Raw genomic sequence first — 26,545 nt, forward strand, 5'->3', positions numbered from 1 at the left:
TGTGGGGGGTTTCCACTGTTTAGGCACATTAGGGGCTCCCCAAATGCGACATGGCGTCTGCTAATTATTCAAACAAATTTTACATTCAAAAAGTCAAATGGCGCTCCTTCCCTTTCAAACCCTACCGTGCGCCCAAACAGTGGTTTGCCTCCACATATGGGGTATCAGTGTGTTCAGGAGAAATTGCACAACAAATTTCATGGTGCAATTTTTCCTATTACCCTTATGATAATGCAAAATTAAGGGATGAAAAAAGTATTTGTGGGAAAAATGTGAAAATTTTATTTTTACAGCTCAATATTATAAACTTATATGAAGCACCTTGGGGTTCAAGGTGCTCACCACACATCTAGATAAGTTCCCTGAGGGGTCTAGTTTCCAAAATGGTGTCACTTGTGGGGGGTTTTCACTGTTTAGGCACATCAGGAGCTCTCCAAACGCAACATGGCGTCTGCTAATTATTCAGACAAATTTTACATTCAAAAAGTTTAATGGCACTCCTTCCCTTCCGAACCCTGCAGTGCGCCCAAACAGTGGTTTTCCCTCACATATGGGGTATCAGCACGCTCAAGAGAAATTGCACAAAAAAATTTGGGGTCCATTTTTCCTGTTACTCCTGTGAAAATAAAAAAAATTGGGTCTAAAGTAACATTTTTGTGAAAAAAGTTAAATGTTAATTTTTTTCTTCCACATTCCAAAAATTCCTGTGAAGCACCTGAAGGGTTAATAAAGTTCTTGAATGTGGTTTTGAGCACCTTGAGGGGTGCAGCTTTTAGAATGGTGTCACTTTTGGGTATTTTCTGTCATAAAGACCCCTCAAAGTGACTTCAAATATGATGTGGTCCCTAAAAAATGTTTTTGTAAATTTTGTTGGAAAAATGAGAAATCGCTGGTCAACTTTTAACCCTTATAGCTCCCTAATAAAAAAAAATTTTGGTTCCAGAATTGTGCTGATGTAAAGTAGACATGTGGGAAATGTTATTTATTAACTATTTTGTGTGACATATCTCTCTGATTTAAGGGCATGAAAATTCAAAGTTTGAAAATTGCAAAATTTTCAAAATTTTCGCCAAATTTCCGATTTTTTCACAAATAAACGCAAGTTATATCGAAGAAATTTTACCACTATCATGAAGTACAATATGTCATGAAAAAACTCTCTCAGAATCAGGGGAATACGTTGAAGCGTTCCAGAGTAATTACTTCATAAAGTGACAGTGGTCAGAATTGAAAAAATTGACCCGGTCACGAAGGCAAAAACAGGCTCTGGTGCGAAGTGGTTAACAGGATGTCTTATTTTTGTGTTTTAGTCCCAAGATTGAAAAGGGCAGCCCTCTTAAAGCCCTGCTGTTTGACTCAACGTTTGATCACTACAGAGGCATCGTAGCCAACATCGCACTGTGTGGAGGTGACGTGTGTAAAGGCAATAAAATAGTGTCTGCTCACTCTGGCAAGTGCTATGAAGTCAATGAGGTTGGCTTGGCATACTGACCCCAGAGGAAGTGCCAGCCGAAAAACTAATTTTTTTTTTAATAATTTTATTAGCCTTTCCCTCTGTCTTCACCAATCAGCCCTCTGAATTAATGATCAGATCAAAGACCTAGACAGGGATAGGAGGGGGCTGGAGACAGCACAGCTAGGGGGAAGCCACCCATGACCGGGGTTGGCCTGGAGGTTTCACCCCCCCCGTTTTGAATAAGGCTTTCTTGGGGATTGGATAAGGGGAAGTTGGGGGCGGGTAGTGGGAGAGGTGCATATGACGCACCCCTGGGCCTGTGTCGCGCTGCGTTGCGCACGCGGGAGCTTACCCGGAGCCGGATCTGTTGAGGGTTGTAGTCTCGTGGCGGTGATCCGGTCCGTGCCCAGGGAGTCAGACTAAGTGGCGCTGTATTAGCAGTAGATGTTGGATGACTACGCCACCCGTTGAGTACAGCTAAGGAGCTGCTGCTGCAGGGCAGACCGCTGAGGCCGGTGGTAGGATTGTGCAGCGTGATAGTATAACCCCCAACGGGAGGGGTATGGCCTCAGGGCAGCCGACGTGGATGATGGGGGTAGCAGGAACCACTCGGAGACGGTACTGTGTAGTTCAGGGTCTTTACTGGTGACAAAGATAGACCCTCCCGGAGTACTGGCTAGCGATTGGGGCCTGGTCAGTCCTTGAGCAGATGGGATCTCCCCTGGCCAGGCGGAGTTGTAGGCCTCCCAAACTAACGATACTCTTCTGGCTACCTTGCTAGAGGCGGGTATAAGTAGCCCACGTCCCTGAGTGTACCGTGTGGTGCTCACCCGTATGGCCGGTGACTCGGGGCCTTCGGGTTTCTGGGCCAGAGGACCTGCAATCCCCTGCCGGTCGGTTTCTGCTGCTGGATAGGAGTTAGTCCCCACAGCCTCGGACTCGGGGTCCGGTGATAACTTCTCAGTCAGGGCGAGCTCTGCAGCTGCCAGCCCCTGACTCCTTGTAACACTGCTCCCACAGAGCTCCTGTTGTTTCTTCCTATATTTGCTTCTTTTCTCTGCTTCTTCTCTACTCACTCACCCTGCCTCAGCCCTAGGTTTATATAGGGGAAGTTCTTCCCCTCCCAGGACTGGGCAGGAGGTGTGGCATGCATAGGATCCCTGACCAAGAGACCTCCCACCTGCTCTCAGACATAACATTGCTGTTACTGTGGAAAACCAGACCCCTGGGGTGCCACACATATATAGGGAAAAGTGCGGGAAAACCGCCATTACCTGAAGAGCAGCAGACTGATTACCAGAGATGGCGTCCATCGAATCCCTGGTGGGCCAACTCAGAGATCTCGCCAGGTCACGGAGAGGAGGATGGCTGGAGGCCCAGCTTTCTGCCTTGCTGGGAGCAGCTGAAAATATGGAGGTGCCGTCCGGAGCTGTGCGAAGGAGCAGGAGGACCCCGCCCCTGGAGAGACTGTCACCGGAGGGATCAACGCGCAACAGGCGCAGGCTCCGGAGCCCCTCCGGGTACCCTGCGGGAGGAGAGCAAGACGGTGCGGTCCCTGCCCGCCGCGCTCGTCCTGGCAGGAATCCATCTAGCCGGCCTTTTGGCGCTGCACGACGAGGAGCGCGGCCCGCACCGGAAGTCAGGGCCGCACCAGAAATGACGTCCGCACCGGAAGTGACGTCCGCACCGAATGTGCACTCCCCGGGAACAGCGTCGCTGGAGCCGGGGTTCAGGGCCCCGGCCGAGCGGCGATCGCGCACTGCAGCTGGGCCGCACAGGCCAGCTGCTACCAGCGGTGGGGGACAGAACGAGAAGAGAGGGCCCAGGAGGATCGGGGGAACAGAGCAAAAAACGGCAGGCGCCACTGGCGATGCTCCTATCGGGGCGCCTGCTGGGAGGACCACGACGACACCAGGAAGGCAAGCATCTGCGGGCAGGCAGCAGTCCAGGGATCCACTGCTGCCTGGCTCACATGGAAGATGTGGAAGGGAAGGAGCGGCGGGCGGCGACACCGTGCTGCCTGGCAGCGTCCATTCTGGCAGCACGGACCAGGCCCGTGTGTCTGGGTCTGGTAGCCGGAGGAGGCCCAGAGCTGCGTCCAGGAGCATAAGACGGTCCGGCGGGAGGCGAGCGTCGAGGAGAAGACAGTCTGCAGCATCTGTGACCGTTAAGGTCCCCCCTGGTGACGTGGAGGCCAGGGGCGCGGGCCTTGAGCGACGAACGGACACTGAAGGATCCTATTCCAGCGGTGATCGTGACGGAAGTGGTGATCGTCAGGACTCAGGAATTCTGTCTGGCGGGGACACAGCACCTGCGCAGCTGCGTGAGTATAGTTCTATGTCTCGTTTGGCGCCCGCAGGGGCTGTTTTGCAAGGGGTGTAGTGGTCAGTTTGCAGGTCCAGAGGGGAGGAGCTTAGGCGGTCCCGGGGGTGCAGAGGTATCGGGGATTAGGGATATCTTACATAGCATGTCTCAGATTTTGCTTAGAATGGAGAGCGGGGCAGCGGGTGGGTAAAGGGCATCCCCCGTAGGAGCCTGGTTACCAGGCCAGGAGGTGTTGCTGCAACCCAGTTGCGTTACGGTAGGGTCTGCGGCGGGCACTGAGGTAGCGTCTACGGGCGTTTCGGTATCGGTTCAAACGGAAAACGACAAGGGCGATACGGTAAAGCTGGATGATAGGGCAAAGGGTGAGGTGTATGTGTGCTTCGAGGGGCCACTGGGGGCACATTTAAAAAAAGAGGTGAAGGAGAAAATTTGGCGTGATGAATACGTCAAAATTTTCTCCCTCCTTCCCTTGGAGAAATTGGAGAAATTTAATTTAGACAAGGGGAGGAAGGATGATAGCAAAAAGGAGGAGGAGGAGAAGCGCAGGTGGCGCTTGATTCCCTCAGACTTTTGCAAATTGGCTTCAACCATTTGCTATATTGGCTGGTGTCATTGGGGAAAAGTTTCCAGAAAATTGCTCGGGTTTATTCTGTTACTTAGACGCGATTGGGGAAGCGCATCGTACTTACGGGGGACAAACATGGCTGAGGTACGACGAGGCAGAGGAAGGCGGTGCGGCCTGAGATTAAGTGGGACCAGAAGGATATTGGCCTTTGGTTAAAAGTGATGGCCCCTGCTAGATACAGGCAGTCCTTTCACGGGAGCGGAGGAAGCGGGAGTCAATCGTCGGGAACGGGTGGAGGTAGTCAGGGAGCACAGGGAGGAAAAGAGAAGTTGGGAACGTGCTGGCAATTTAATGATGGCCAGTGCAAATATGGGAACGACTGTAAGTTCAAGCACGTTTGTTCTCATTGTAACGGGAGCTCCCATGGGGCAGCAAAATGCTTCAAAAAAGGAAAAGGAAGGATGTCTGTGGGTACCGGTCAAGGGGGTGACTCCAGTGAATCTGCTAGGGATGGCCCCCTTTCTAAGTAGATATCGAAGGCCAGGATTATTAATGATGGTTTTTTGGAAGGTTTCAGGATCTCGCCTCCTGGCCACACGGTTCCTTTCTCTGTTAATAATTTGAGGTCTGCTTTGTTGCATCCAGAGGTTGTCGGTGTTAAGTTGGCGAAGGAGGTGGAGTTAGGTCGTATGGCGGGGCCTTTTGGGGTAGTGCCTAAGAAGGAGCCGAATAAATTTCGCCTGATCCAACATTTGTCGTACCCGAAAGGTTGTTCGGTCAATGACGGTATAGCGCCGGAATTATGTTCGGTTGAATACACATCATTTGATGCGGCTGTGTCATGGGTTCGTAGGTATGGGCCTGGGTCATTGTTAGCAAAAACTGACATTGAATCAGCTTTTAGGTTACTCCCGGTTCACCCGGCTAGCATTCCACTGTTGGGTTGTTTTTGGAACAAAGGTTATTACCTGGATAGGTGTTTGCCTATGGGTTGTTCTGTTTCATGTTCCTTGTTTGAAACTTTCAGTACTTTTCTGGAATGGGTGGTCAGGAACGTTGCAGGCGTGCAGTCCGTTATCCACTACCTGGATGACTTTTTGTTCATAAATCCCCCAGATTCGTTTGTCTGTGGTTATTTGTTAGCAGCCATGGTGCGGGTTGCTGAACGTTTTGGGGTCCCTTTGGCCAAAGAAAAAACTGAAGGTCCTTGTACTGTATTGAGTTTTTTAGGAATATTGATCGCATGGAGTGTCGACTGCCCGAGCATAAATTGTTGTTACTCAGGCAGGAGGTCGTTCGAATTGGTAAACTGCGTAAGGTGACATTGAAGGAGCCCCATTCGCTGCTAGGGAGATTGAACTTTGCTTGTAGGATCATGCCTATGGGCAGAATATTTTGTCGCAGGTTGTCAAGGGCAACTGCGGAAGTGCGGGCATCGCATCACTTTATTCATTTGAATAGAGAGCACAGAGAGGATTTGTTGGTGTGGAAGCGTTTTTTGGACAATTACAACAGCAGGTCGTTGATTCAGCAGGAGTTTTTGAACAGCTTTGATTGCGAGATTTACACGGACGCGGCAGGCGGTGCTGGCTATGGAGCTTTTTGTAAGGGAAAGTGGAGCGTGGGAAAATGGCCCGATTCATGGAAAGATAAGGGTCTTACAAAGAATCTCGCTCTGTTGGAATTATTCCCAATTGTAGTTGCCGTCTCGATTTGGGGTGAGTTCTTTTTGAATCGGAGAGTCAGGTTTTACTGCGATAACATGGGAGTGGTGACGGTGATTAACAGCTTGTCGGCTTTATCTCCTCCGGTTATTAAGCTGGTCAGGGAACTGGTACTATGGTGTTTGGAGTTGAATGCGTTGATTTCGGCTGTGCATGTGCCAGGTGTCCAAAATTCTATAGCGGATGCTTTGTCTCGTTTCCAGTGGGAGCGTTTCCGTGCTCTGGCGAGGCAGAGGTCGCAGGAGTGGAATGCCCTTCGCAGTTGTGGCAGCTGATTACGGACGAGCCGGAAGATTGATCCAGGAGTCAGTGGCGAGTTCAACCTGGTCTGCTTACGAGGCATCGTGGCGAGTATGGCAAAGCTGGGTGTCGCATTGGGGGGCAATAGAGAGTGACGAGGATAGGACGTTGGCGGTCTTGTTTTTGATTGGTAAGGCTGCGGACTTAGGGTGGTCGCCATCTAGAATTAGTAAATTTGTTGCTGGCCTCGCATTTGGTTTCAAGTTACAGGGTTTGACTGATGTTACTAAATCCTTTTTGGTCAAGCAGGCACTTAGAGGTATTCAAAAGGGTAGCAAGAGTGTGGATAAGCGTAGGCCAGTCACGTTTAGTATGTTGAAAAGGTTAGGTCTGGTTTTGGAAAGGATTTGTTGTTCTGCTTTTGAGGCGGCTCTGTTTAAGTTAGCTTTTTCTTTAGCTTTTTTCGGGGCAATGAGAGTAGGCGAGTTGGTCGCCCCCAGCAGGAATAGGGAGGGAGGTTTATTAGCCGAAGACATGAGTTGCTGGGCCTGGGGTATCGATTTTTGGATTAGACGCTCAAAAACTGAACAATTGGGTAGAGGTAAGCGCGTCGTTTTGGGTAGAGTGGACGGGGCACTGATGTGTCCAAGAAGGTGCTTGGAGGTTTATTGGCAAGTGTGGTCGGGTAGATCCGGCCCACTGTTACGTCATTGCGACGGGTCATTTCTTTCCCGTTTCCAATTTATAGCAGTCCTAAAAAAGGGGGTGCAGGAGTTGGGCCTTAGCCCAGGGGTTTATGGTTCGCATTCCTTTAGGATTGGCGCAGCGTCTGAGGCTGATAGGCGCGGTTTGGGGGCGGAGGTGATAAAGCGGATTGGAAGATGGAGTTCGGACCATTATTTGATGTATGTTCGTCGTTAAATACCCAGGACCTTGTTTCATTTGTGAGTTGTTTGGATAGTTGTTGAATATGCTTGTTTATTATTCTTTTAGGTGGTGTTCCCTCGTTAGCTTGGATTTTCGGACATTCGTATGTGCATTGGGGGGCGCTGCGTGCGGATGTAAGGCGTGACGGTAGGCAATTGGGCTTTCCGAGGGTACAAGTGGTTATAAGGTGGCTAGGTTTTAGAGGAATGGTATGGAGCCGGTTTTTGTCGGAATTTCATAAAGCGTCAAGATTGGACAGAACACCGGATATTCTGGTTGTGCATTTGGGGGGGAACGATTTGGGGGCAAGGCCCGTGAGAGAGTTGATTCGGGATATCCGTTTTGATTTTTTGAGATTGTGGACGTCGTTCCCGGGGGTTTTGACGGTTTGGTCGGATATAGTGCCCAGGAAAAAATGGCGGGCGGTCAGATTCGAAAAAGGTATAAATAGAGCGAGAGTGAAATTAAATAGGGCCGTGTCCAGTTTTGTGTCACGGAATGGTGGGATAAGTGTTAGGCACTTTGAGTTGGAATCGGGGGTTGGTAATTTTTGGTCGAAGGACGGTGTTCATCTCAATGATATCGGTATGGATCTTTGGGCCCTTGCAATACAGGAAGGGATTGAAAGGGCGTTGGTGGCTTTGGGGCACTCACGAGCCTAAGGTTTTTAGGGCTGTTCGTGGTTGGCGGGGGGTGGGGTTCTTGGAGTTGGTACCGAATTGTCGGTGGAAGGAATTGGGAAAAATTCCAGGTCATTTAAATTGAGTGGGGGGTGATCTGGCAGTCAGTTCTGGGCTCTGGACGGGGTTTTACCTCAGGAGCATTTAGTTTTGTTGGTCTTTCACGGAATGTGGAAGTTTTGGTGCCCTCGAGCTGGTGCTGAACGGCTGAGGGTAACATGGCGGTTGATTTTTATAGTTAATTTAAAGCCAGATCTATTAGCTCCAAGAACCCTCACTCCATATATATATATATATATATATATATATATATATATATATATATATATATATATATATATATATATATATATATATATATATATATATATATATATATATATATATATATATATATATATATTTAATTGTTATTTGGTTTGTTATTTGTTGTTTGTTAATAAACTGCCGCTGTGGAGTCTTTATTTCAGGGACGGATCATGGGATCCCGGGGTTTGTGGGAAGTGGGAAGACAACAGGGAAACCACATTGGCCGTAACAGGTCATGTCTCACGCTGCATCTCCTTCCTGATTGTATCACTGAGAAGACAGAAGCTGCCCCATCCCATTCTCAAAGAAATGCAGAACCCAATGCATCTGCTGTCCGTGATCCGCTTATTGTCAGAGGACATCATTAGGGAATGCATTTTCTCATTGCTTAAGAAATTGTTGGGGGATCCTGCTAATTGCTGAATAATAAAACTGCAGCACCGCTCCATTTAAAGCAGTGTTTCCCAAACTCCAGTCCTCATGGCACCCAACAGGTCAGGTTTTCAGGATTTCCTCAGTGTTACACATGTGATGAAAGTATCATCAAGGAATCAGGAATTCTCTCACCTGTGCAATGCTATGGAAATCCTGAAGACATGACCTGTGGGGGGCCGTGAGGACTGGAGTTTGGGAAACACTGATTTTAAAGGGACTGTCAGCACAGAATGACTGTTGAAACCAAGTACAAGCGCTCCGTGGATCACGGCGTGGGCCAATCCTTTATATACACCTTCCCACCTGCTTGTTTTACCTCTGTCTCTGGTTCTATGAAGCCAGAGCTGTCAATCAACTAGCGGTATTGGAGCCCAGGGTAAATACTAAAAACAGAGGAGCCAGAGGTGTAATTGGAGCAAGTTTTAAATTAGTAGTACAGTGGATGTGGACAGAGCAGGATAATTTGCCGGACACACAGCTGGGGATCAGCTGACGTTACTGAACCCCAATAACACTGGAGCAAGCGTTGACTGTGCAGACGGCACTTCTGAGCAGCAACTAGCGGTATTGGAGCCCAGGGTAAATACTAAAAACAGAGGAGCCAGAGGTGTAATTGGAGCAAGTTTTAAATCAGTAGTACAGTGGATGTGGACAGAGCAGGAGAATTTGCCGGACACACAGCTGGGGATCAGCTGACGTTACTGAACCCCAATAACACTGGAGCAAGTGTTGACTGTGCAGACGGCACTTCTGAGCAGCAACTAGCGGTATTGGAGCCCAGGGTAAATACTAAAAACAGAGGAGCCAGAGGTGTAATTGGAGCAAGTTTTAAATCTGTAGTACAGTGGATGTGGACAGAGCAGGAGAATTTGCCGGACACACAGCAGGGGAACAGCTGACGTTACTGAACCCCAATAACACTGGAGCAAGCATTGACTGTGCAGACGGCACTTCTGAGCAGCAACTGGCGGTGTTGGAGCTCAGGGATTACAGTTCAGGTTGTAGAAACATGAACACAACAGGAGACCTGGATACTGTTGCCAACCAATTATTTATTCTGGAAGAGGACTGGCAAATTCATGCGAGATCCAGGCCTTGTTCATTTTCAGAAAAGTATGCCGGTCAACGTTATCGGAGGATAGTCGCATGCGACGGTCTGTTAGTGTGTCACCCTGGCCTGGATGCCACAAATATAATAAAGCTGGGTCTGAGAGCAAGGGGGAGGTTCTCTAGTCAGGGGAACATTAGCATGCAATACCTCCTGTCTCAGGCCAGTAGGGGGCAGGCCTTATAAAAGCTGGAACTGGGGGCAGGGTTAGGGAGAACTGGACGACCTGTCTCAGGACTGAGAGGTGTCCCAGAGCAGAGAGAAACAGTTGTGTTGCACCCCAAGAGGACGTGTGGCAGTAGGAGAGCCACAAGTCAGGGACAAGAGGTGAAGTACGCCTGTCCTGGCAGACAAAGAACCAAATTTACCAGACTTTGGTGTCTGAGGCTGTGAGGATTCCACGTCCTGCAGCAGATAACCAGTCCGCGGGGGACTGTATGTTCCTTGGCCTAAGAAGCCTGGAGGCTCCGCCACAGCAGAAGGGACTAGCAAAGCCGTACCAGGCCGAGAGTAGAAAGGGACCCACGTTGCAAACCATACGGGCGAGAGGACACGGTGAGCTCGGGAACGTGGGCTGTTACCCTATAAGGAGGAGATAGCCAGAAGGAGCGCAGAGAGCACGGTAGGCCTACACCCTCACCCTGACCAGGGCCAACTTCCCATTTGCTCTCAGACATCCAGGTCCCCTCTTAGCCGGGACTGTTTGTGGGTCAGTTCACCTGTTCTAGTAAAGACCCTGGACTGCAACCTGTTGTCTGTGTGCTCCTTGCTCCTCCAGCACTAACGGTACTGGGACGCCCTACACCATCACCCCCATCCTCCATTATACTGCCCTGGGGCCGCACTCTTCCCGTGGGGAGTCACACTACCCCAGCTGCATACATCATCAGCCCCAGTGCTCTGCCTGGCAGTGGCGGTTCGCACTGACTGCAATCCACGGGTGGCGTAGTCGGACATACCAACAGCGCATAGCAGACTACCACCGGTCTGACCACCCTGAGCCACGGAACCGGGGTGCCACCACTACCCCCATCGTTTCCCTATTGCTCGGATCCGAGTGCCCCACGACCCAGGGGGCGAGTCATTAGTACACCACCTGAGGCACTAAAGACGTGTTCCGATACTACACTAGCAGCAGGGCAAGCTAGCACCTCCAATGCATACTGGCTAAGCTCTAGCTATGTATCCAGCTTACAGACCCAAAACTTGAAGGGGGAAGAGCCGTCTGGGAGTACACTGAGAGGGCAAGACATGTAGTCTGTCACCATCTGACGGAAACGTTGCCTCCTGCTGACTGGAGCCGTCTGTGATGGTGTAGACATTTGTGGCGGCGGGGACACAAAACTTTGCCATATTTGGGTCATACTGGTCTTGCCTTGTGCTGAGGCGCTGCTTCTGCTCCCTCTTTGTGCAGAGCTTCCTCCACTGCCTCGACGCATTGAGCTGCTTTGTAAAGCACTAGCAGCACTGCTCTCGGTTGGAATGGAGAACATGATGGAATGCACCAGTGCGTCTTAGTACTCCCGCATTTTACGCTCCTGGTTCAACGGTGTTATGAGGCTTTGTAAGTTGTCCCGGTAGCGAGGATCTAGGAGGGTGGACACACAATAATCAGCCGTGTTGAGAATGTGGGCGATGCGGCGTTCGTTTCTCAGGCACTGCAGCATGAAATCAACCATGTGCTGCAGACTGCCAACTGGCCAAGAAACGCTGTCCCCTGCTTGAGGCGTGATCTCTGCCTGCTCTGCATCACCCCACCCTCGCTCTAGATACTAACTACTAGAGCATTGTGTACCTCCCTCCTCTGGACAGATGTCTTCCTCCTCCATTGACTTCTCCTCATCCTCCTCACAAAGTATCCCCTGCCTAGGCCTTTGTGAGGAACCACGTTGCGCAGACTGTAGAGAAGCAGGTGGCATTTGTGACTCCTCATCCTCCACCTCTTCCAAAACCTCGTCCCTTAGTGCTTGCAGTGTTTTTTCAAGCTGGCTGATAAGGGGGATAGTCATGCTGACTAGTGTGCATCATCTGCACTCGCCATCCGCGTGGAATAATCGAAGGCACAAAAAACGTGGCAAATGTCCTTCATAGAGGCCCACTCAGTGGTGGTGAAGTGTGAACGGCGCGCACTGCGACTTGTTTGCGCCTGCTGCTGCTGGTACTCCATTACTGCTGCCTGCTGCTCACACAACCTCTCCAACATATGTAACGTTGAATTCCACCTCGTGGGTAGGTCACATATAATGCGATGTTCCGGAAGACATAATCGGCGGAAGACATAATCGGCGCTGCAGAGTTGCAATGCGCGATCTTGCGTTGCTGGAACGCCGCAAGTGAGCGCACTCTATGCGGACCTTGTGAAGCAGTGCATCAAGATCTGGATAGTCCCTCAAAAAACTCTGCACGACCAAGTTGAGCACATGTGCCAGACATGGGATGTGAGTGAGGTTGCCTAGGCCCAGAGCTGCCACCAGATTTCGGCCATTGTCGCACACTACCATGCCTGGCTGGAGATTCGCTGGCACAAACCACACGTCGCTCTGCTGCTTGATGGCATTCCAGAGCTCCTGCGCTGTGTGGCTTCGATTCACCAAAGAAATTAATTTTAATACGGCCTGTTGACGTTTGGCCATGGCTGTGCTCATATCGGTCATCATAACAGGTAACCGTTCACGGGTCAATGTGGAGGTAGACCGTGACGGCTCCAGCAGCGCTGATTCAGAGGAACTGGAGTATGAGGAGGAGTCAATGTGTACAGACTGGATTCCTGCAATCCTTGGAGTTGGCAGAACACGTACAGCGCCACTCTCAAGATCTGTACCTGGCTCCACAACATTTACCCAATGGGCAGTGAGGGAAAGGTATCGTCCCTGTCCATGCTTACTGGTCCACGCATCGGTGGTCAAGTGGACCTTGCTATTGACGGCATTTTGTAGCGCATGTTTAATTTTTCCCTCCACATTCTGTTGCAGGGCAGGGACGGCTTGCCTGCTGAAATAAAAGCGGCTGGGCACGTTGTATTGTGGGACTGCCAATACCATAAAGTTATGGAAGGTGTCAGTCTCCACCAGCCTGAATGATAGCATTTCAAGGGCCAGTAGTTTAGCAATGCCAGCATTCAGTGCCTGTGCTCGGGGGTGGTTTGCCGAGCATGGGCGCCTTTTCTCCCATGCCTGTGCTAACGATGGCTGTAGACTGGCCTGGGAGTGTGAGGATGACAAGGAAAGTGGTGCTGTGGGTGGAATTACACTGTGTCTCTGTACAACAGTGCCAGAGATTCTTCCATGGCGATCCTGTGAGGAAGCTGAACCAGCTGTGTGTGAGCTGGAGGAAGAGGCTACAACACGAGCTGAAGCGGTGGTAGGTGGCGCTGTAGGTTGGCCTAGGTCTTCAGTGTGTTTTTCTAACTCCACCACGTGCTTGGTCCGCACATGTTTCCACATATTTGTGGTATTGAGGTTGCTGACACTTTTCCCTCTTTTCACCTTCTGATTACACAGCTTGCATTTGACAAAGCAAATGTCATCTGCAACTGTGTCAAAAAAGGACCAGGCACTGCAAGTCTTGGGAGCGCCCGCTTTGGATTTTGGAAGAGCCATGCTCCTAATGGGTGCCGAAGTGGAGGCTACAGGCAACCAAGTCTGCCCCCTCCCTCTCCCTCCTTTTTGGGCCGTTCGGGGAATCTCTTCCTCAGAGCTGCTCCCACCACCTTCCTGTCCCTCACGCCATGATGGGTCAAGGACCTCATCATCTACACCACCCTCTTCAAACAACTGCTTCTCCTGGGTAGTCTCAACAGCACAGTACGCACCAGAAAGTGGCACCTGAGTCTCATCATCAGATGCGTACTGAGGTGTGCTGCTGACCATAGGCACTGGCCCACCCGCCTCTTCAGATTCCGAGAGACAAAACGGTTGCGCATCACTGCATACTACCTCTTCTTCAAATTCTAGAATTCTGCTTGCCTGGCCCCCTCTTTCCAAGCAAAGAGATTCAGAGAACAGAAGTAGAGATGGCTCCTGTACAGGGCTCTCTGACTGCCTGGGCAATTTGGCAGGTGGTGAAGAGACAGATGGGTGCTCTTCAGTGCTCAGGACCTGAGAGGATCTGGAACTAATTGAAGTCGATGCGTTCGCTGCCATCCATCCGACAACGGCTTCAATTTGGTCCTCCCGCAGCAGTGGGGTACGGCTAGCTCCTACAAAGCTGCGCATAAAGGACTGTTCCCTGGTAAAACTGGGGGATGCTGAGTCACTGGTGCCCGCAGCAGGCACAGAATCCCCACGTCCTCTCCCTACAGGCACAGAATCCTCACGTCCTCTCCCTGCAGAAACTGCACGCCCACGACCACATGCCTTACTCCCTGCCTTCTTCATCTTGGTAGACTGATAAAGATAGGCAGAAAAGTACTAAGGGCTTAGTGTGCTTATTCCTGAACAGCTGCTAACAGGTATAAGAAACTAATTTTATAAAGTGTAGACTTTAACATGAGCTAATGTGGCCTACATAACTGTAAAGTGGAGTGTTTGGTGAGCTTTATTTAGGTCTTTTTTGTCACAAAAAGACACCGGATGTGCCCAAAGATGTAATAACGATAGTATCACAAACTTTTTGTAGCTATTACAATGCAGGAAGGTAACCTACAATGCAATAGATGAGGCTACAAAAAATAGGCTAATACTAATCTGGCTCGGGCTGCAGGGCCCAATGCTGCAGAAAGGCTCCTCTATCTACTCCTATATAGTGTGTTTGGAACCAGTTTAGCTGAATACGGATGGAACCACCACACTAATAGGAGAAATCAGGAAAAATGATCAATTAGCAAAAAAGGACAATGTATGAGGCAGTGACGCACGCTGAGCAGACTACAACCAGACGTGGCTGAAGCACACACTACAGCGTGAGCTGCACTCACACACAGAGACCTTGCAGACAGCCGTGAACAGCACAGAGAACTGTGCACTAGCGCTGCAAGGCACAGCGATTTATAAAGTAGCTTGGGTAAAGCAGAATAGAGCTAATAGGTAGCTAAAACTGTCCCTGAGAACAACAGCGTCCTATCCCTAACTGAATTCACAGCAGAGTGAGCTCAAAATGGTGGCGGCGGCTTTTATAGTGCATCATGACATCATTTCAGCAGCCAATCACAGCTATCCCATTAGTTAACATGCCTACATGCCTAACAGGATGTGCCCACACTTCTTAGGATCCTCATTGGCTGAATAAAATGAAACTGGCTCATTGCATTATGGAAACTTCCGATTCCGGTATACGATATTGCAAAAGTATCGGAATTCCGATACCGCGAATATCGGCCGATACCCGATATTTCAGCATCGGATGCTCAACACTACTGATGACACATTAATGACGTTGCACCAGCCAGACTAATCAAAAGCCACGTTAGGGACCCCTCCAAAGTAAGAGATTTGCGAGCCTCCTATCCAGAGGCCAGAGACTACTGACTTGGCTGATGGATCGGGATCCCACAAATGAGTACACGCCTCTGTAAAAATAAATCTTTTTTTTCTGTTTTATTGTTTTCATATTCTTAGGATCATAACGTGTTTTATTGGTACTATTTTGGGATATGTAAGTCTTTTTGGTCATCCTTATTTTTGTGATAAAATGACAAATGTGTGTGTTTTTTTTGTTGGAATTTGTTTTTTATTTGATAAAAAAAAATTATTGGGAAAACAAAACCTGTTTTTCAACATTTTTGTAAATGATTAGTTTCACAACGGGAACACGCAATGCGTTAGTTGCATAAATAATCCATTAGTGCAGTTCAATGTCCAGCCTGTGTGTGTTATATTGGCAGGCCGCCTATTAGATGGGGTCTCCAGTCGGATCTAATATCTCCAGTGACCATGGCATGTAAGGAGTTAACGGAGCAGCGGCAGAGTGCTGACAGTGCACCCTTTCACTGCTGGGTCCCTGCTTGATGTGGGTAGTGAGCACTGTTGGATGGAGCCCTGGGATCATGATTCCAGGATGAAGATGCAAGTCCTAATGTCAATGGGCATGTTCCATTAGGAAGTGCTTTGACGGGAAGTGGTTTATCTACTACATTTTTTTTATCTTAACATCCAATATTATGAAAGCTTAGGGTTGATCTCTCGTATCAAAGGGTTTTTTAATCTCCAGCATTCATGGTATATGCACAGGATATGCCATAATAGCTGGATAGGTGATGGTGTTACCTCCCGGGCCTCTGCCTGTCAGGAGTACAGGAGTTCCACTTTGCATTGGCTAACATTCTGAAGCCCGCCATCCTGTTCTTGGTTAGATATGGGTACCCATACTCATCTGCTTTTTCTTTTCTTTTCCAAGGACTTGAGAAGGTTCCTTTACAAAAAACTTCCAAGGTACTTTCTTTCCATAGTTTTTCGTATGATTAATGATTGCTATTATGTAATTATATTTAATAATTTAAGACCTCAACTCCCAAGGTCTGAATAACAAAACTCCTGCCCTCCTCTCTCTGACGATACAGCCTGGTCTCTGGGGCCTTTATTTCTGATACCAATGCCCATGCGTTGGCTCGTTAACAATGGTCATTCTGATGTGAGGTGTGTAGTAAATTATGTCTATTACTAACATAACCTTTTGATTGTTTTTTTATTAGTGTTGAAGGACTTCATGCCATTGTAGTGTCAGACAGAGATGGGGTACCTGTAATTAATGGTAAGGAACTAGAATGGACATGCATGTCTCGGCATGCAGTTCTGCTGCAATGTGGTTCTCTGCCCTTATACCCACTCTTACAGCTAGGTTACACACCTCAACTGTTATCTCAAACTTCCAAATTAATGATGCGGATATGATGAACCACTGGTGAGCGCACAAGCAACTATCTGACCAGCAGATTTGTTCCTGCCAATATTGGAACTCAATCTAATAATTTCAGCCATAATGATAATTGAGATTAAAGAAGTTGTCCACTACGTGTACATTGATGCCCTATCCATAGGATAGGACATCAATGTCTGGTCGGTTGGGGTCCCACACCCGGCACTCCCGCCGATCCGCTGTTATCGGTGCCGCTGGCTGTAAGTGCTTACTTGCGGAGCTTGGCCATCAAGTTGTAGTGGCCACCACAGGGTACTTCACATTCGCCTCCTATTCAGTTCAATTTAATAAGAGGCGGATGTGTAGTACTCCACGGCGGCCACTACAACTAGGCGGCCAAGATCTGCAAGTAAGCACTTCCGTCCGGCAGCACCGATTACAGCTGATCATCAGGGGTGCTGGTTGTGGGACCCCAGTTGATCAGACATTGATGCTCTATCCTACGCATGGGGCATCAATGTAAAAGTAGTGGATGGGTTTGTTTCCATGTTGAGATTTTTTTTTTTTTTTTAAGCGGTTTTTGTAGCTAAAGCCAGAAATGAATAATAAATGGTAGATGTCTCTTTTTTTAATCCACTCTTGGTTTTGGCTTCAAAAACTGCATCAAAATCTGAAGTTGGAAACCACTTTCATTATTTTTAAAAGGAAAAAGAGGGTGATATGAATCTTAATACAATTAGTTTACTTTATTTTTTAGTCCGCTTAGAGGACTTGAAAACCTGTGATCCTTTGCTTTTTCTATATACTGCAAAACTATGATTGCTCTATTTAACTGCCACTGCCAGTGATTGACAGCAGCGCCTAGGCAGTTAAACATCAGCGACTGGAACAAGCGCTGCTGCTGAAGACTGATGGTGGCTGTATAGCAGCCGGTATATGGCGCAAGCTGAGCCCCCTCCACACATGCAGACCCCAGTACGAACATACAGGTACATGCATTTGCTCCAGAGTTGTAAAGAGCCATGCCACATGACTTGGGCTATAAAGCCAAACCAGGACCCTCTATTTGTGTACAGCCATTTTGGGCTGCTTGTACCTCATCAACCAAAAGTAGGAGACTGGATTATAGAAATGTTCACATTCAAACACTTATTGCTGTTTTCTTTATCAGTTGCAAATGAGAATTCCCCTGAACATGCTCTGAGGCCATGTTTCCTATCCACATTTGCACTGGCCACTGACCAGGGAAGCAAGCTGGGACTCTCCGAAAACAAAAGCATCATATGTTACTACACCACGTATCAGGTAGGTAAGGCTGTAGACCCAGGACGGCTTTGTGAGCATCAGGTGTGATTATCACGATCGGTGGTGGTGATGGACATGCTCATCCCAACCAGATTCAAGTGGTATCATCTTCTGGTTTAGAGTTTTTTGGGGGCAGGTATTTTCGGGCAGGTCTGTCTGACCTGCTATACAGTTGGCTTTAGATATGTAGATTGTAAATATTTTCCAAAGTTCTCAAAGAGATTGTCCCAAATCAGAAAATCGTGATCCCTGGGTGCAGTTTGTTATAAAACGATTGTAAAATTGTCTGGTGTAAGCCACCCTCTTCCGGTCCGGTGCTGAGCCTCTCCGGCTGCTCCATGTGTCCAGTATTACCTGCGGGGCCGATGTCACATCAGCAGCTTGGCAGCCAGTCAGTGAGCTCAGGTGTTTTGAGTGGGGTGTTTTGTCTACACCGCCAAGCCACTGAGCTCTCTGATTTGCTGGTGTGCTGTCGACATGACGTCAGCGCTGCAGCCCATATCTGTTACCGAGAGCTATGGTGGAGACTCAGCCCTGCACCTGGGGAGGGGGAGTAAAGCGTGGGGTCCAAGAACAAGCTAAACCCTGATGAAACACTTTGTTTTAATTCCATTTGTTATGAGGATTGTGTGTAAAGTGCCGGTGTTAATAGACATATTAATAGGCCCATCCTCCTTTTAGAATTGCTGTTTCAGTCCTCATTGCACTGACATTAACTGGATCTCACTGTGTTTTCTTTGTGGTCCACAAGTCACTTTCTCCATGCATACCTCACATTACGGTTCATAGGGATCCATTGGAAGTGTTTTCCATGTTCATTGTACAGTAAAGCATCATTTACACAATAGAAAACGCCTTTAAGCAGCATGGAAATATGGAGGTTATAAGTATCACTTCATTTCTATTGTCTGTAAGTCATTGATTTGTGTTTCAGGTTGTCCAGTTTAACAGATTGCCGTTGGTTGTGAGCTTCATAGCTAGCAGCAATGCCAATACAGGTAGGCGTTCTTCTGTATTATTTACATTGTATTTACATGTCTAGCCCGATAAAAGGTGCAGTGTACAGTACAGACCAAAAGTTTGGACACACCTTCTCATTTAATGATTTTTCTGTATTTTCATGACTTTGAAAATTGTACATTCACACTGAAGGCATCAAAACTATGAATTAACACATGTGGAATTATATACTTAACAAAAAAGTGTGAAACAACTGAAAATATGTCTTATATTCTAGGTTCTTCAAAGTAGCCACCTTTTGCTTTGATGACTGCTGTAACATACCTGGCGGCGTCCTTGCATAGTGGTCCATCTCCCACTGTGCAAGAGCGCGCACTTGATCTCCAGTCCAGTCTGCTAGCCTGGCTTCCCTCCATGCTGTCTGCTTGCCTCTGTGTCTGCTGCTTAAGGGCGGCGCCCGATCACTTCCTGCTTTTTGTACCTGCTGCAGGCACACCCCTTGTGCGTGCCCAGCCTATTTCTGTCTGTCATCTGGTATTTAACCCAGCTGCTCCAATGAATCCCTGCCTGAGCATTGTGTTTCATTCATTGTGGTCTTTCACTCTGAATGTGCCAGGTCCCCTTCTGTGTTCTCTTGTCTGCCTATCCTGGAGGCTGTATTTCCAGGCCTGTCTGAACACGCTCCTTGCCTGTTCGTCTCGCCTTCTAGGGGCCGCATACCTAGACCTGCTCCTGTATCTTGTCTGTCCTGTCTGAACACGCTCCTAGCCTGTTCCTCCAACCTTCTAGGGGCTGCATTCCTAGACCCGCTCCTGTATCTAGTCTGTCCTGTCTGAACACGCTCCTGGCCTGTTCCCACCTTCTAGGGGCTGCATTCCTAGACCCGCTCCTGTATCTTGCTACTGTGTCTGTTCTTGTCTGTATAATCTTCTAGCCTGTTTTCCCGTGTTTCTCTATGTCCGTACCTTTCCTTTTTCTGCAGAGTCTGAACTCGTACCTTACTCCTGCTCGTTGTCACTGTACTCCCGTTTGTGAGTTTGTGGTCCACTCGCTACTTCACTGCAAGTACCCTGTGGGTATCTGGTTCTGCCTTTCCCTTCTTGTCTGTTCTGAGTGAACAGAGCCCTGTCCCCCCTGCTCTGCCTTGCTCACCGCTCCGGCGGTTCTAGCCTGCTCTGCCTTGCTCACCGCTCCGGCGGTTCTAGCCTGCTCTGCCTTTGCTCACCGCTCCGGCGGTTCTAGCCTGCTCTGCCTTTGCTCACCGCTCCGGCAGTTCTAGCCTGCTCTGCCTTTGCTCACCACTCCGGCGGCTCTAGCCTGCTCTACCTTTGCTCACCGCTCCGGCGGTTCTAGCCTGCTCTGCCTTTGCTCACCGCTCCGGCGGTTCTAGCCTGCTCTGCCTTTGCTCACCGCTCCGGTGGTTCTAGCCTGCTCTGCCTTTGCTCACCGCTCCGGCGGTTCTAGCCTGCTCTGCCTTTGCTCACCGCTCCGGCGGTTCTAGCCTGCTCTGCCTTTGCTCTCCGCTCCGGCGGTTCTAGCCTGCTCTGCCTTTTCTCACCGCTCCGGCGGTTCTAGCCTGCTCTCCCTTTGCTCACTGCTCCAGATGTCCTTGTCCTGCTCTACTCTTGCTCACCGCTCCAGGCGGCCTTGTCCTGCTCTACTCTTGCTCACCACTCCAGGCGGCCTTGTCCTGCTCTACTCTTGCTCACCGCTCCAGGCGGCCTCGTCCTGCTCTACTCTTGCTCACCGCTCCAGGCGGCCTCGTCCTGCTCTACTCTTGCTCACCACTCCAGGCGGCCTCGTCCTGCTCTACTCTTGCTCACCGCTCCAGGCGGCCTCGTCCTGCTCTACTCTTGCTCACCGCTCCAGGCGGCCTCGTCCTGCTCTACTCTCACTCACCGCTCTAGGCGGTCTCGTCCTGCCCTGCTCTCGCTCACCGCTCTAGGCGGTCTCGTCTTGCCCTGCTCTCGCTCACCGCTCTAGGCGGTCTCGTCCTGCCCTGCTCTCGCTCACCTCTCTGGGCGGCCTCACTCTGCTGTGTTTGTCCGCCACATCTGTGGTTCTGTTCCTGAGTCCCAGTGTGTACTGGGTCCTATCCCGCCTGTGTTCCTACCTGCTAGCGCCTCCCTGTCTGCACTCTAGCCGTGCTTGCCTGTACCCCCCTGCCTGCATACCCGCCTGCCTGCATACCAGTCGTGCCTGCCTATACCCACCAGTCTGTGTGCCAGTCTAACCAGTCTGTTCCTGTATTCCCCTGTGTGGGTCAACAGCCGTGTCCGGGGTCTGTCCTGGAGTAGCACCTGGTCCCTCTGCTCGGTTCCTCCTTGGTGCACTGGCGTCGTATGCCGTCGTGCGACCCTGGTCGGATCGGGTGAATACCTAGTTACGCCCCTCCAGGCATTCACTCTCCGGCACGGTCCAGTGGAATCCACGCCTCTCATCCCGGGCGTGTGCATTACAACTGCTTTGCACACTCTTGGCATTCTCTTGATGAGCTTCAAGAGGTAGTCACCGGAAATGGTTTTCACTTCACAGGTGTGCCCTGTCAGGTTTAATAAGTTGGATTTCTTGCCTTATAAATGGGGTTGGGACCTTCAGTTGTGTTGTGCAGAAGTCTGGTGGATACACAGCTGATAGTCCTACTGAATAGACTCTCAGAATTTGTATTATGGCAAGAAAAAAGCAGCTTAGTAAAGAAAAACGAGTGGCCATCATTACTTTAAGAAATGAAGGTCAGTCAGTCTGAAAAATTGGGCAAACTTTGAAAGTGTCCCCAAGTGCAGTTGCAAAAACCATCAAGCGCTACAAAGAAACTGTCTCACATGAGGACCGCCCCAGGAAAGGAAGACCAAGAGTCACCTCTGCTTCTGAGGATAGAGTTCTAGCAGCAGACACATCTCTACAACAACTGTTAAGAGGAGACTTTGTGCAGCAGGCCTTCATGGTAAAATAGCTGCTAGGAAACCATTGCTAAGGACAGGCAACAAGCAGAAAAGACTTGTTTGGGCTAAACACCACAAGGAATGGACATTAGACCAGTTGAAATCTGTGCTTTGGTCTGATGAGTCCAAATTTGAGATCTTTGGTTCCAACCGCCGTGTCTTTGTGTGATGCAGAAAAGGTGAACGGATGGACTCTACATGCCTGGTTCCCACCGTGAAGCATGGAGGAGGAGGTGTGATGGTGTGGGGGTGCTTTGCTGGTGACACTGTTGGGGATTTATTCAAAATTGAAGGCATACTGAACCAGCATGGCTACCGCAGCATCTTGCAGCGGCATGCTATTCCATCCGGTTTGTGTTTAGTTGGACCATCGTTTATTTTTCAACAGGACAATGACCCCAAACACACCTCCAAGGCTGTGTAAGGGCTATTTGACCAAGAGGGAGTGTGATGGGGTGCAACACCAGATGACCTGGCCTCCACAGTCACCGGACCTGAACCCAATCGAGATGGTTTGGGGTGAGCTGGACCGCAGAGTGAAGGCAAAAGGACCAACAAGTGCTAAGCATCTCTGGGAACTCCTTCAAGATTGTTGGAAGACCATTTCCGGTGAATACCTCTTGAAGCTCATCAAGAGAATGCCAAGAGTGTGCAAAGCAGTCATCAAAGCAAAAGGTGGCTACTTTGAAGAACCTAGAATATAAGACATATTTTCAGTTGTTTCACACTTTTTTGTTAAGTATATAATTCCACATGTGTTAATTCATAGTTTTGATGCCTTCAGTGTGAAAGTACAATTTTCAAAGTCATGAAAATACAGAAAAATCTTTATATGAGAAGGTGTGTCCAAACTTTTGGTCTGTACTGTATGTCTGTTGTGAAAGAAGAATTTCTCAACTGGAAGCCGAGGAGAAAATCCAATCTACCCTGTCCCAATTTACATGAAATGGTTCTTGGTTCTTGTCAGAGTTGATGAGATACAACTACTGATCCCTTAATGATACTGTAGATGTTCTGTATCCAGTAATGGTGTGATGTGGTCCTTACACAAAGATAATTTAAAATGTGCAGTCAGTGCAATAACAACAACAAAAAATACTAGTAAAGTGTCCTTAAAATATTTTTAGATGTGTTTAGAAAAATATATAACTTATACTTAACGTCAAAAAAGTGCTCTGGTCTCCAATTCTCAACACTAGTCCTGGCAGATCCACTTGCAACTTGTGCCCGCTTTCCTGGACTATAATACGGGTGTCCTATTCTTCAGAGGATAGCACGCCCATCATTCAGCTGAATGGAAGCAATGGATCTAAATTGACTCTCACATCAAACATTTGCTTAAAATCTGTCTGGTGAAAACAAGTAACCGCCTATGCACAAGGTAGCTGATAACTGATTGATCGGTGGAGGTATGACCACTGCAACCTGCACCGATTGGTAAAAGGGGGCACTTTCATGCCCATTAGAAAGATGGTTGACCGCTGCTCTACTCATTCCCTGTGGGCTGTGGAATGCTGCATTCGGCTTTTTCTGGCCGCCCCATAGAGAACGAATGGTCCTGCAATCAGGCATGTGCACTGCTGATGAACTTTAAAGAGGATAAAAGTACCCTGTTGGGGATAAAAATTTCTTGATTTGCCCCCACTAATCAATAAGTGATAACTCGTCTTTGGAGAATCCCTTTAGCCAAAATGTATTGGCTTCATGTGTGCTCTGAATGGAAGCCACTACAATAGTAATTACACTGCACAACAAATGCCATCAATAACCAGTCTCAGACGCATCCAGCACTATGTCTACTATATTGTCCACCTGAACTAAGATTACACAGTGGGCTAGTCATCACTGACCAGTTATCAGCCACTAACAAATGTCACAACTGGCTCAACATAGTCAAGTTTTAGTTCTATCTGCATAATATTAGTTTCATTTTGTAATGAGGATTAAAGTTCCTTCTGCTTCCAAACAGTGCGACACGACCTCCACGATCAGTAAGTTACAGAACTTGTCTTCACTCAATATCCCCTTTAAGCAGTTGGACAAAGAGCAGTTCCCAGAACAGGTTCCTCTCATTTCTACCGTTTGATGCAGTTTTATGCCGGATGATGGAAAGTTTCAGGTTCCCACTTTCTGCCCTGAAATCGGAGTACACATATTGTCTACAGCAGCTTGTAGTCTGCCAACAGCTGGAATATACATAGAAATATGGACTTCTGCATTCAATTTTCACTATTTATTCATATATTTTTTTTTTTTTTTTAGGTCTAATCCTTAGTTTGGAAAAAGAACTTGGCCCCTTGTTTGAAGAGCTTCGGCAAGTGGTGGAGAATTCTTCATCTGCGTGGTCCTCAAAAGAAGTCATGAACTTTTGGTGTGGGGAAAAAAAAAAAGGTTGCCATTTCCAAAGCAATGAAACACTTTGTACTTGTAGTTCTGCCAGTGCACTGAGTAATATTCCTCTCTGCTAGAGAAATGAAGGAGAACTGCTGGATTTCTAGGGTGCATCAGCCCTAACATTTCACATTCCCTCTAAGTGAAGGAGCTTATCCACTGCAGAGATGGATCCAGTTGTGGTTATGACTCGCCCCCTGGGCCGTGGGGCACTCGGATCCGGGCGAAAGGGGAACGATGGGGGTAGTAGTGGCAACCCGGTTCCGTGGCTCAGGGTGGTCAGGCCAGTGGCAGTCCGTTATGTGCTGATGTTTATGTCCGACTACGCCACCCGTGGATTGCGGTTATTAAGAACCGCCGCTGCATGCAGACCGCTGGGGCTGATGAGGTGTGCAGCTAGGGTAGTGTGACTCCTCACGGGAAGAGTGCGGCCCCAGGGCAGTATAGTGGATGGTGGGAGTGATGGTAGTGAGAGTCCCAGTGCTGGTAGTGCTGGAGGAGCAAGGAGCACACAGACAACAGGTTGCAGTCCAGGGTCTTTACTAGAACAGGTAAACTGACCCACAAACAGTCCCGGCTAGGAGGGGACCTGGATGTCTGAGAGCAACGGGGAAATTGGCCCTGGTCAGGGTGAGGGTGTAGGCCTACCGTGCTTTCTGCGCTCCTTCTGGCTAACAGCCCACGTTTCCGAGCTTTCCGTGTATTCTCGCCTGTATGGCCTGCGACGTGGGTTCCTTTCTGCTCCCAGCCTTGTACGGCTTTACTGGTCCCTTCGGTTGTGGCAGGGCCTCCAGGCTTCTTAGGCCAAGGAATATACAGTCCCTTGCGGACTGGTTCTCTGCTGGGGGATGTGGAATCCTTCCAGCCTCAGACACCAAAGTCTGGTAAAATTAAGTCTTTTCTCTGCCAAGACAGGCTCTCTTCGCCTCTTGTCTCTGGCTTGTGGCTCTCCTACTGCCACACTTCCTCTTAGGTGCAACACAACTTTCTGTCCCTGCTCTGGGACACCTCTCAGTGCTGAGGCAGGTCGTCCAGTTCTCCCTAACCCTGCCCCCAGTACCAGCTTTTATAGGGGCAGCCAGCTCCCCCTACTGGCCTGAGACAGGAGGCATTGCATGCTAATGTTCCCCTGACTAGAGAACCTCCCCCTTGCTCTCAGACACAGCTTTATTTACACTTGTGGCATCCAGGCCAGGGTGACACATTCCCCCCTAGTGAAATTTAGTACTCCGGGACTAAACAGTAAACAAAGACAATATGCATAACAATAAAACATTAATAGACAGATGACGCACAAATTGAGTTCTTTAGGTCACAGTGTGGCCTGTGACCGGGTGTCCATATCACCAGCACAACGGGGAGCCTTAACCAGGTGGGGGTCTGTCCTACCCCAAGTCCTTTACAGTCTTAGTTGATTCCTGGGTTAGGCTCCAAACGCAGTCCATACAAGGTCCCGGTTATAAAAAGTCCATAACCTTTGAGTCCTTACGGTAGCTGCAAGAAACTGAAACACGCTATTAATAATCACGCAGGTAACTTGGCAAACATTTCAACATTTTTCAACAGGGTTATTTACAATTTTAGTACACTCTATATTTTCCAGCGAGCGGGTATCTGCCCCTTTGTGCTCCTGGTTGACCTACGTAGCCCACTGTCTGGTGGTGGACCAACCTGGCTTTACCCACTAGCGTTAGGGGTACAGCTACCAGCTGGGTGTACAGGTAGGGCAGGCAGCTGTCTGCGGGTCCTTTGGCTTACCGCAGGCATGGCAGGCTCACTGTCAGCAGAGGGTTGACTCTCCTGGGCTGCTGGTACAGGCTCTTCTGCCTCTGGAACTGCTTGCTCCTCTTCACCTTCCGGCTCTGGTGTTGGTTGTTGCTGGGCCGGTTGCAGGAAATGCAGGACGGGTACCACTATGGCATCATTTATGCGAGTCCAGGACTGAGGGAACTCTCCGAGAACGGTGCTGATCATTTCTTCCTTGTCCTCTGCGGGTTCAAGGTCACTCTGATCCTCTTCTGCACTACGGAGTTGCTCGGGGCACCTTTTGAGGTGGTCTCTGGAGACGACACTAGTGGTTTCTCCTCCGTCCTTGGTGATTACGCACACCTTTGGGTTGTCGTGGTCAGACTGCAGTACGGTGTAGGGTTCCCTTTCCCACTGGTCGTCCAACTTATGTAGCCTTCTTTTTCGGTTTAGGACTTGCTCACCAGGTTCTAGGGGACCAGCAGGGGCGTGTTGATTGAAGAGTTTTTCTTGCCTCTCTCTCACCTGGGCCAGGCTCTTCTCCACACTCTCCTGTACCTTCTTGTACTGCAGTTGCCTTTCCGTATCCCAGTCCGCATCCGGGGAGGTGTCCTCAGGTATTAGGACTCCCATCTCCAGG

The 26,545-nt window shown here is 49.0% G+C and overlaps 1 protein-coding gene across 1 annotated transcript; it reads left to right on the forward strand.

Moving 5' to 3' along the window:
- Positions 1-15,914: 15,914 nt before the first annotated feature.
- Positions 15,915-24,398, forward strand: LOC141193550 (ragulator complex protein LAMTOR3-like). Its single transcript, XM_073662151.1, has 5 exons — positions 15,915-16,137; positions 16,398-16,446; positions 17,744-17,866; positions 18,801-18,864; positions 24,031-24,398. The coding sequence occupies exons 1-5, from the start codon at positions 16,061-16,063 to the stop codon at positions 24,234-24,236; spliced, it is 519 nt and encodes a 172-aa protein (XP_073518252.1). The 5' UTR covers positions 15,915-16,060; the 3' UTR covers positions 24,237-24,398.
- Positions 24,399-26,545: the final 2,147 nt, after the last annotated feature.

This window comes from Phyllobates terribilis, unplaced genomic scaffold, assembly GCF_046119375.1.
Source record: "Phyllobates terribilis strain yellow unplaced genomic scaffold, ASM4611937v1 Scaffold_66__1_contigs__length_7565176, whole genome shotgun sequence".
Lineage (NCBI taxonomy): Eukaryota > Metazoa > Chordata > Amphibia > Anura > Dendrobatidae > Phyllobates > Phyllobates terribilis.

Coding starts and splice junctions, on each gene's coding strand:
- LOC141193550 (XM_073662151.1), top strand. CDS start 16,061: ATGGGTACCCATACTCATCTGCTTTTTCTTTTCTTTTCCAAGGACTTG. Junction 16,447..17,743: donor CAGACAGAGATGGGGTACCT/GTAATTAATGGT, acceptor GTTGCAAATGAG/AATTCCCCTGAACATGCTCT. Junction 17,867..18,800: donor GTTACTACACCACGTATCAG/GTAGGTAAGGCT, acceptor TTTGTGTTTCAG/GTTGTCCAGTTTAACAGATT.